Source organism: Chiloscyllium plagiosum, unplaced genomic scaffold (genome assembly GCF_037043375.1).
Source record: "Chiloscyllium plagiosum isolate Xiang-an unplaced genomic scaffold, Cpla_swu_hap1 HiC_scaffold_4, whole genome shotgun sequence".
NCBI classification, from domain to species: Eukaryota; Metazoa; Chordata; class Chondrichthyes; order Orectolobiformes; family Hemiscylliidae; genus Chiloscyllium; species Chiloscyllium plagiosum.
In genome coordinates this window covers 110,592,787-110,604,402 of record NW_028270142.1, presented here as the reverse complement: position 1 = coordinate 110,604,402, position 11,616 = coordinate 110,592,787, and the positions used below count along the sequence as shown (strand labels likewise).

At 39.5% G+C, this 11,616-nt stretch overlaps 1 protein-coding gene across 2 annotated transcripts in view; it reads right to left on the bottom strand.

Annotated features, from left to right (window-relative positions):
• Positions 1–9,793: 9,793 nt before the first annotated feature.
• Positions 9,794–11,616, bottom strand: part of LOC122548950 (uncharacterized) — a 62,846-nt gene continuing 61,023 nt past the window's right edge. The window contains exons 8-9 of one of the 2 annotated variants that reach the window (XM_043687960.2): positions 10,930–11,052; positions 9,794–9,955 (exon numbers count right to left, since the gene is read on the bottom strand). In XM_043687960.2, coding sequence (XP_043543895.2) covers positions 9,941–9,955; positions 10,930–11,052 — 138 coding nt within the window. In that variant the 3' untranslated portion in view covers positions 9,794–9,940. The remainder of the gene's footprint in view (positions 9,956–10,929; positions 11,053–11,616) is intronic. The other variant, XM_087986598.1, reaches the window with a different exon arrangement.

Below are 11,616 nucleotides of genomic sequence, written 5' to 3'. Positions count from 1 at the left end.
CCAAAGAATTTTTTTATATTCACCTTAAAAGACAAATGAATCTTATCAGGGAAAAATGGCACCTCCAACTGTGCTGCTCTTCTCAGTAAAGCTCTGCCATGTCAATAAGATGCCATTTGGCCCAGACATTAACTTTGCTATGTTAGTGTATAGCGGATTTTCCCGGAGAGAATTTAGCTGGTCAGACCACTGGGTTTTAAACAAAACAAAATGTATTTACAAGATTACCGAACCAAACACAAAGAACTGAAAATAGAATACCAAAACATATCCCATCCACACCCGACAGGCTATCCTGACTTAATGGTGCTGTTCCAAAATACTTGCAACAATCCCACTAAACATCCCTTGGCACAAAAGGTAAAAATGAAAACACATCCTTACAGGTTTGAAGTCAGAAGAGGACAGAGAGTGGCAGCTTCTCACACAGACCGCAACTGAACTCAATTGACTAATCTAAATTAAGGCTAGCTACACAGCTAGCTGGCTTCTTCCCTTTGATTATACTGTTTTTTAAAAGACTTGAAAGCCTTCTGCTGGAGGCATTATCTGTTATGTGTAAATAAAAAGGATTCCAATAAACTCTGCAAACCCCGTCCAGTTGAAACCTGGCCAATTGCCCCCTCTTTGAAAAAAACTCAAGGGCACAGTAACCTTGAGAAAGGATTAGCTTTGTCAAAGGCCCCTCAAGCCTCCACTGCTGTTCAAAAAACTGAGGGCTGATTTGATTTGACCTTGGCTGAACTTTGTGCCTGCCCTCCATATCTTTCAACACTAAAATAAAATCAGTATAACTTACCCTTCAGTATATACAATGAGTCATGACTGCTTGCTGGGGAAGAGAATTCCAAACACTAATGATCCTCCTCATCTGTTCTAAATGGAAGATTCCTTCTCTGGACCTTAGTTCTGGTATTCAGCCTCACATATGTGGTCACCTCTCAGGGTGTGCCTTGACTTCATCAATATTCAGAAATAGCAATTCTATAAAAAAAAGGGCTTTCCCATTTATTGAAACCTGAAATCATGTTTGACACCACCATTTTCTCTCTTAAGGATTTTGCATTTATTACTGAGAAAAGAAAATACAAAAGCAAGTTTTAAACTCCTCCAGATGGTTTTATTGGAACTTGTATATTGTCTCTTTGTTTCCCTTCTCGAAGCACTAGGGATCAAAATGAGAATTGATCCGGGGAGACTGATGTGTGAAGAAAGTAGGGGAAGAATGAGGGTGGTAGAGACCAGACAAAATTCAAACGGGAGCTGAATATTAGACAAAAGAAATGACTGAATATGCAGAGAAGGTCAATTCATCAGAAAAGCTAAAGTTTCACAATGGTTCATTTTCAGTCCTGTGTGTTCCTAATTCTTAAATCTGATATTATTAATTGGGGTCAAAAAGTGTGGTGCTGGAAAAGCACAGCATATCAGGCAGCATCTAAGGGGCAGGAGAGTTGACGTTTCGGGCATAAGCCCATCAAATTCCTCGAATGCTGCCTGACCTGTTGTGCTTTTCCAGCACCACACTTTTTAGACTCTGATCTCCAGCACCTGCAGTCCTCACTTTCTCCTATTATTAATTGGGAGTTAACTTTCTTCATTTGTGTATAGAAATAGACAAATAAATGAAAATCGGTTTGTGATACTTTAGTGACCATGAGTTAACAAACCATGCTGGCTCCTGCGGAAAGTTTTAAAAAATCAGATCAATTTGGAAAAGAATGTGGAAGATTTCTAATATTATCCTTCTCTGACCCATTCACACATACCACTTGAGTGATGAAAAATAGCCTAATAGGCCACTCTTAACAAACGTCCACAACCACCTGATGAAGGAGCAGCACCCCGAAAGCTAGTGCTTCCAAATAAACCTATTGACTATAACCTGTTGTGTGATTTTTAACACTTAACAAAAAATAATTTGTTTTTGTTTCACATAGTGAGGAACTAGTTCAGTTCTCATGTGAAGATGTGAAGACAGTTAGTACTCACAATTTCTTCCATAGGTATATTGTCCTCTTGGAGAAGGAGAACTGTCTGCTGTCCGACCAATCCAACCTTATATTACTCATTTAAGTAGCACGGGAGCATTGCTACCTGTGAGTTAGTGCTGCTGAATCAATTGCATACCAGACTGTGACTACAAAATATCACACAGTTTGAGCATCCTGATTTGTGTTCTCACATGAGGGATTGAATCAGGACATACAAGTGAATATCTACCCTGTATTGTTCTTGTGTTACAGTGCCAAGTAGCCTGTCGCTCAAGGGTTAACAATGTATTTCATTCAGGCATTTAAGTGTGAGTTCGGAGTCACAAATTGAAGCATTCACACTTACTAATATGCAAAACCACAACCCTTGGCATTAATATTATTCAAATTCCCCAACATCAACATCCTGAGGGGTGAGGTCGCATTTGACTAGAGATTTACACAGAACAGACATAAATGCTGTACCAAAAGCAGAAATTGCTGGAAACCCTCAGCATGCCTGGCAGCATCTGTGGAGAGAAATCAGAGCTAACTCAGTTCTGAAGAAGGGTCACTCGACTCGAAATGTTAACTCTGATTTCTCTCCACAGATGCTGTCAGACATGCTGAGCATTTCCATCAATTTCTGTTTTTGTTTCTGATTTAAAGCATCCACCGTTCTTTTGGTTTTTATATAAATATAACTAAAGAGCAAATTAGAAATGGGTGATCAATTCACTCCTGCCTCTTTTCCATCATCTACAGGTATAATTCAAGTCCCAGATTGTGATTGAATATCCTCCACTGATGTGGGTGAGAACAGCTTCAAGACTAAGGCATTCACCCCCCATTTCGACCAAAACATCTGCTTAAATTCCACTGTCCATCCTCATTTCCTGCAGCACCAGCTCAGCCTGTCTTCAGTGTGCACCATTTACAAGACAGCACCTTTCATATTCCTGACCTCTACTGCTGAGGATAGGACCACTGCCTGTAAGTTTCCCTCCAATCTCACGTCATCCTGACTTGAGAATAGTGTCCTTCATTGTCACAGAGCCAAAATCCTGGAATTATTGATCTACCAACAACAGTTTCTCAAGGGCAATGAGGGATGCTCATACCCCATGTAATAAAATCTGTGCTCTATGAGGGAAAATGAGGAGATGGAGGAAATACTCTCTTGGAAGAGGACAAGGGCAAACCCTTTCCCAGTAACACAAAGCCATCTGAACAAACAAAATTAGAAGCAGTGCTGAAACATAGTATCAGTTGAGATCCTTTCATGAGCATAGCATTGAAAATGGTGGAGCCTGTTTACTTCCTACATGGGCTTTTTTGTTACAGTGGCAAGTGAACACAAGGGTACAAGTCATATATGACAAGGCCACTTGTAATTTGCTGAGTAATCAGGCCTGTCAGGCCCACGGTTCTGGTAAGCTGTCGCTTCAGTGTAAATTAAATGACTTTGGGAATCAGTCAGCACTTTCTGATGACATAAGGCTCAAGGTACGGATCAATAATCTGCTCACCATCTGTTTCTCAGTAACTCAACCCACAGAGGCTATTTTCAGCATTGCAGTACAAGTAATTTTGTTGATAATTTCTGCGCTTTCACTTTGTGCCTGCATTTTGCTGCAGTGCAAAGTCATCCAGAGGTCCTTTGTAAATTAAGCAACACTGGTTTGTTCCTATTTTGTAATTTCTGCTCTCCTGCAGACAATGGAAATCCAATCAAATGCTTGAGCGACTGCATATCCTCTTCCAAAATAAAGACAGATGTGAAGTAACCTTTTCGTGAGGATTTATTTTTAGTTCTGGTAAATTAAGGTCTACTGTTTGTAAAGTTTTTTGTTTCTTGGGATTTAAGTGGATGTGGTATCTATTACCAAGGGATTGCGACTTAGAGTATTGAGAATCAACAACTAGAGCCATGTGCAGGCTACTCTGATAAAGATTTCATTCCCTCAAGATCAGGAGGGTTTTGAGAACAATCATGCACTATATCAACATACCACCCGAAAGGAACATTCACAGTTCCTCAAGGGTTAAGTCAAGCATAACGGACCCAATGTATACTACAGGCTTCATTCAATCTAACTACTGTACACTTGCCCATTCATTTACCCTATCCACTTGCAGACTTTTTTGTGACATCCTCACCACTTGTTTTTCAACTTATTTTTGTGTAATCGGCAAACTTCACTACAGTACACTTCCCTTACTCAACTCATTAATACATACTGCAAATAGTTGTGACCCCAGCATTGACCTGTGTGGCACACAACTAGTTATAGGTTGCCATCTTAAATTTCTCCCCTTATTCCAACATTTTGCCTTCTATTAGCCAATCCTCTATCCATGCTAAATTTCTACCTCCAACACCATGTGTTCATATTTTCTTAAGTAACCTTATCAAATGCCTTCTGAATATCCAAATATATTACATCCACTACTTCCCCTTTATCTATTCTGCTTGTTACCTCCTCAAAGAATTCTACTAAATTTATCAGGCATGACTTCTCCTTCATGAAGCCTTGCTAACTTTACGTGGTCATTTCATGCATTTCAAAACACTGTTACTATTACAGTGGGCAGCACAGTGGTTAGCACTGCTGCCTCACAGCACCAGAGACCCGGGTTCAATTCCTGCCTCAGGCAACTGACTGGAGTTTGCACATTCTCCCCGTGTGTGTGTGTGTGTGGGTTTCCTCCCACAGTCCAAAAATGTGCAGGTTAGGTGAATTGGCTATGCTAAATTGCCCATAGTGTTAGGTGTAGGGAAATGAGTTTGGATGGGTGTGCGTCTGTGTGGACTTGTTGGGCTGGAGGGCCTGTTTCCACACTAAGTAATATAATCTAATCTCTTAGAATAGATTCAAACATTTTCCCAATAAGTGACATTAAACTAACTGGCCTACAGTCATCTCTTTTGTCTCTTTCCCTTTTTAAATAAAGGTGCTACCTTGTCAGATTTCGAACTCTCCAGTTTTTTGTTTCCAGAATCTAAAGACCGTGGGAAGCTTACTACCAGTGTGTCTCGAGAGCTACTTCCTTTAATATCCTAGGATACATCCCATCAGGTTCAGGGGACTTATCCGGCTTTAGCTCCATTAGTTTCCTCAGCACTTCAGTGATAGGTTTTCCATTTATTTCCTATTCTTTTGCCCTTTGAATATTTAGAAATTTTGGATGTTATTAGTGTCTTCTACTGTGAAGCAAGTGTCACATAGTCTACATTCCAGATTCAGCTCCTCTGCTACTTCCTGGCTCTCCACAATTAATTTCCCAGCCCCATGCTCTTAGTTTACACTCATATACACACAAGCAGTGATTCAGTGGTAATGTCACTTGATTACTAATCCAGAATGCAGGCCAATATTCTGGGGGCATGGCAAGTGGTGAAAGTTTATTTAGCCCCTTCGTTTGGTTGTCTTTTGTTGGTTTTTAAAAACACTTTCTCAATCCTCTGGCTTATCACTAACCTTTGCCATGTTATATGTTTATTTTATTTCTATCTGATGCTATCCTTAACTTCTCTGGTTAATTATGATTGGCTTATCCCCTTCCTAGAAAACTTCATCACTAAAATGTGCCCTTGCTGTGTACTACAAACTATTTTCTGAAAGGTCAGCCATGGTTTCTCAACTGTCTTTACCACTAATCTCTTTCTCCAGTTCAATCCAGCCAGGTCTGTCCTATGTTTTCTGTAATTATTCTTACTTAAGTTTAGCAAAGTAGCTTTTGACCCAAGATCCTCCCTCCCAAACTAAATGCTAAATTTTACTATGTTATGGTCTTTTACTCTGATATCCTTTATTAAGCCTGTCTCATTAGTATCACCAGCTCCAAAATACCCAGATCCCTGGTTGTATGCAGAGCAAATTGTTGTACTGATTTAGTTACATGTTCTCATTCTCTCCAGATTTATTCTCTGTTCCACCACATAACTACTGTTCAAGATCCTACAGATTACTCAGCAGTGTCTTCTTTCCTCTTATTTCTTACTTCCACCCATATGGATTCTAAATCTTCTGATTTAAGACCATTTCTCGTTATTGTATTTTAACCATCCTGAACCAACGTACTACCCCACATTTTGCTTCATGCACTTTCTTAGAAAACTTCACACACCCCTGAATGTTTAGCCCCCAGCTTTGATCTCCTTAATGGCAATTAGAGTGAATCCATTCACCTGTATTTGTGCAATTATTTCACTTATTTTATTCCAAATACTATGCACATTCAAGAAAAGAGCCATTCATTTTGCTTATTTACAATCTTTACAGGTTCACAACCCTTTCAGAGAAAAAATTGCTATGTTTTAAATCTGCTACCCCTTATCCTAAAACTATGCCCTCGCATTCTAGAGTGCCCCATTAGGAAATATCCTTTCTACATCTACTTTGTCAAACCCCTTTAATATCTTACATACCTCAATTAGATGTTCTCTCATTCTAAACTCCAGACAGTATAGGCCTAAACTACTCAATCTTCCCTCAATAAAACATAACCCTCATCTCTGGAATCAATCTAGTGAACATCGTCTGAACTGCCTCCCATGCAACTAAATCTCTCAACTAAGGGGACCAAAACGGTATGCAATACTTGTGTGGTCTCACTAATGCCTTGTACAGTTGCAGCAAAACTTCCTTACTTTTATAGTCTATTCCTACACAATAAATGCCAAAATTCCAGTGGCCTTCTTATCGTCTGCTGCACTTGCATACTAGCTTTCTTTTTTGCCATACATGCACAAGGACACCCAGAGCCCCGTGCACTAAAGCTCTCAAGTTTCTCTGTATTTAGAAGTTACCGTTCTATTTCTCGCACAAAAATGGATAACCCCACACTCATCTACAATAAATTTCTTCAGCTAAAATTTGACTACTTCCTCTGCTTCTTCCTGGCTCTCTACTATTAGTTTCCCAGCCCCATGCTCTTAGTTTACATTCAAAGTTTATTTGACCCCTTTGTTTGGTTGTCTTTTGTTGATTTTTACAATTAACCTAATCTATCCATGTCTATTTGTAAATTTCTTATTGCAACTTACTTTCCTACCTACTTTAGTGTAACCTGCAAACCTGGCTGCAGTGCTTTCTATCAGCACATCCAAGTCATTCATACAGATTGTAAATAGTTCAGGCCTAAGGACCAAATCTCATGACATCCCACTAGTTACATCTTGCCAACCCACCCATTTGTGAACCAGATTTTTTTTTTTTTTAAATTATGACGGTCAACAATATACATATTAGGACAATTTTTATTCAAAGTTTTACCAAGTTAAAATTTCACCACTTGCCATGGTGGGGTTTGAACTCATGCCCCCAGAATATTGGCCTGCATTCTGGATTGGTAATCAAGTGACATTACCACTGAATCACTGCTTGTGTGTATATGGAGATAGTAGGTGCTGTAATAAGAGTTTATTGAAATCTTCTGTTCTACATGGGAGTCAGCATAAATATCATGACAGCTGAAGCTCATCAGCTATCATGTCCTTTCACATCAACCACTACTTGCAGACATCTGGTACGTCATCAACAAATGTAAGCAAAAAGATAGTCTATATCTTTGTTTTTAAAAAAAAATGTAAGAACAAAACAAAATATGCATACTCTAATGAATCAAAACCTAAATGACTGAAACTAACAAATGACTGTTCATGCCAATTAAAGCAGAACATTAAATTTTGTGTGATGGCCCTGTTGGGTAGGGAGAGAGAGAGAACAGGAGTAGACAATTTAGCCCTTCAAACCTGTACCAGCATAGTGGAAAACAAATCAGTAACTGAATGGGAAAGCAGGCTAGTGGGGCTACACCTGTGTTCCTAATTTGCTTAAACATTTAGAAAAAGAAGCAAAAGGCTTCTTTTAACAAAGGATTTGTGTGTTGTTTCTTGTGAAGTATTAGTGTACACTGTACCTGCACATATAAAATGTACATTCCTCTCACTGGCCAGTAGTAGTAGTAAAATCAAGGCCATGACATTCACCCACTCGAATAATCATCTTCTGAGGGAGAGAAAACCACCCTCGAGAAACGATCTAAAATTTCCACTTAATGGCTCAAAGAATCAAATTGATTTTCACCATATTTTGTCTTTCTACATGTAACCTTTGAAGTTGATTCACAGAATATTCCAGATAGAGCTGGCAAATCAGAAGACTGTGCTCAATTTCTCCAGATGAACAGAAGGAGGTGTCGCTGTTGGAATCACTCACAGACCTCCCCCACCCTGATCTTAAAAACAATATTGGGTCTGATGTAAACATTCTATCAAAATACTTTCAAATTAATTTGACAATTGAAGCAACCAAATACTTTTGCAATGAAGAATGAATACTTTGAGTTCTATAAAGCAAAAGTATTTTTAATAAATTCTAAACATAAACAATTGCAGGTGTTGCAATCATGCCCATTGAGTTTACATTTCTTTCCACTTTTGATCTAAGCTCTTTGAAATAAAAACTAAGCACATAATATGAATATTTTATTTAATTTAGTGTCATATTGATTCAAATGGTAGCACTTTCACCTCAGAACCGAAAGCTTTTGGGTTCAAGTCTCGATCCAGACACAAACACGAAAAAATGGTTAACAATCCAGTGCAGCTGAGGGAATGTTGCCTTCGATGGAGTTGCTGCCTTCTGGAAGCAGAGTTAAACCAAGGTCCAATCTACATGTTTGGGTGGATATAAAGGACCACAGTGCTTCTCTAAAGATGAGCAGGGAAGTTTTACTCCCTAGTTACACCCTCAAATCACTAAAAATCTTATCACATTTGTGGGTGTAAAAAGCTCTATATATATATTGCAAGTCCTTTTAAATAACTAAACAAAAAAATCTGTTATGTCAAATGCTCAGAATAGACTAAAGTCAAAAATCTGTTAGAACATAAACATATTCAGTTATAGCCAGACATCCACAGGATTCCTTGTTGAGAAATACTTTACACTGCACCTCTAAGTGTGACAGGTCTTTCAGAGAGTGAGGTGGGAGGCACAGTACAAAGACAATGATCAAAGGAACCATTGCAACATCAAAATATTTGTAACCTGGAAACTGAAGGTTTTGTCCTCTATCATTATTGGTGGTCACCCTCACAAGGAGGCATCATTTTTCACTGGGGAATTATTCCATCTCATTCCAACTGCATGTTATTCATGGGTGAACTCTGATGAGTGACTGAGACAATTCCAACATGGCAACAGGGAAGGGGCCTCAGAGTTTAGCTTAAGCCTGTCCAAGCTCAACACAAAGGAAGATTCAAATCAGAGGCACATGGACTGAATGGCTGAATTCACTAAATCATTGGATTAACCGAGGCAACAAGACCATTCAACTACAAAGGATGCTACAACAGAGTCTAATTCTGTCCCCATTAACCCACATCCTACTTTGGAAGGACAAGAAAAAATGAAGGAAGCTGCATTTATTATAGCACAATTCACAATCTCAAAACATCTCAAATTGCTTTATAGAGAAAGACATTTTTGATTATGATGTTAGAAATACTGCTTGAGACGAATCTACAAATAGCAATGATATAATGCCCAGGTATTAGGCTTCTGTGCTACTAGTAAGGTATAAACATTGGCTCAGGTAGAAGTCTCTTGTTCCTCTTTCTATAATACTGTGGAATCTTTACGTTCACAGGGAGGACAAAGGGTTTAACATTTAATCTCAAAGACACCACCTGCCTCAGTACTGCAGTGAAGTCTCAGCTTGCACTAACTGTTCAAGTTTCTGGTGAGGCTTGATCATTCTCCCACCATCATCCACACCCACAATCCTCAGTTTCTTTTTGCTGAATCAAAGCACAGGCAAGCACAAGTTTGGTTTCTATAGCAGAGTTTATTAGTGATATAACAGATGCAAACTTGTATGATTTACAGTTTGGTTATAGTTTATAATGTTGATAATATCCAGTGATTATATATAGAAATAGATCTTCTTTTTGCAGTTTACATTGTTAGTTCCTGGGAATAAAAAAAAGAGACAATATTGAAATAGTTTATGATAAAGCCTCAGGTCTCACCCATCTTCACTTACTGTCTAATCCATGGATCTTCTGGGCATTGATATTGATCCTAGCTACCTGGTAGAAAACTGGGCAGATAGGAAGTTAAGAAATCAATGGGACTGTTTCAACTGGTCACGTCCAGCCTGGATTTCTCTAGGATCAATCTTGACTTGCATGTAGCAAAGACAGCCAGCAAGATCCTTAGTTAAAGGGTTTTAACTCTAGCCACAGTGAAGCAGCTTCCAGAGCTTTCCTGCTGGTTCACTGCCTGTCTGAGCAGAGGCAGAAGCACAGAAAGGCATTTAAAATAACTTTTATCAATTCTGTAGGGCCAACAGAAGAAAGGTGCCCTTGCACTGGGGCCCAGGCATATGGCCTTCCAGTTGACGAGTAAAATTCTTGTTCATTGACCATCTACCTGAAGAATGAGATCCTCAGGATGTGGGCAATACTGGCAAGGATTGGCCGATTGTCAATTGCTGGAAAACTTCTTAGTCGTATAAATGAGTGGTCTGAGAGGGAATGAAGAGTCAGCTAGTTATTACCATGCAGACCCAGAGTGGTTTGGTTATCAGCTCCCTTCCCTGGGGGTCAGTTGAGTTTTAACAATCAGAGCTTTCAAGGTCATTTTTCTCTGATGCTTAGCACTTCCACCATTTTCTGTTTTCATTTCAGTGTTCCAGGGTCTGCAGCATTTTTCATTCGGCACAGACACAAAATGGGAAAACAGCCCTTACCATGGTCCAAGTTTGGCGACTTTCAACTCGTTAGGTCAACGTGAATTTAATCCACAGATGAAGGGCCAGATCAGATCCACTATACCATCCAAACAAATTCTTAACAGTTAAACAATTCAATCCTGTTACCCTTCCCCACAGAGGCAAATATAAAACAAAACAACAAAATAAAAAAAAACCTGGTGTATCTCACCATTATAGCATTGACAATATCGTTCTTGTTGTGTCTGAGTGCTCGCACAGCTTTTCCCCTTGAGACATTTGCTTGGGCCATCACCAACTCTATATCTCTCGCTTCGAGTCCAGTTTCATCCAACTAGAATATGGAATATTCAAATGAGTCAGTCTGGTTGCCCTTTGAAACTTGCTAAACTATAGAAGGACAAACCAGCCTTGAAAGGTGTGCAAAAATTCCCAGGTTGAGGGGCAGTCCTATAGACCGAGATGGTATGAAGTGGCAGTGTCTTTTTTTTAAAGAATTAAAATCCGTATAGTGTGGAAACAGGCCCTTTGGCCCAATAAGTACACACCAACACTCCGAAGAGTAACCGACCCAGACCCATTCCCCTACATTTACCCCTGACTAATAATCTACACTATGGACAATTTAGTATGTCCAGTTCACCTAACCTGCACATCTTTGGACTGTGGGAAGAAACTGAAGCACCCAGAGGAAACCCATGCAGATAGTCACCCGAGGCTGGAATCGAACCCGGGTCCCTGGCGCTGTGAGGCAGCAGTAAGATGAATGAAACGATCGCATTGAAATAGGTACAATTCTTCAGGGGTTTGACAGAGTAGATGCTGGGAGTATGTTTCCCGGGCTAAGGAGTCTAGAACTAGAGGTCACCATCTTGGAATACGATATTTCAGGATTCAG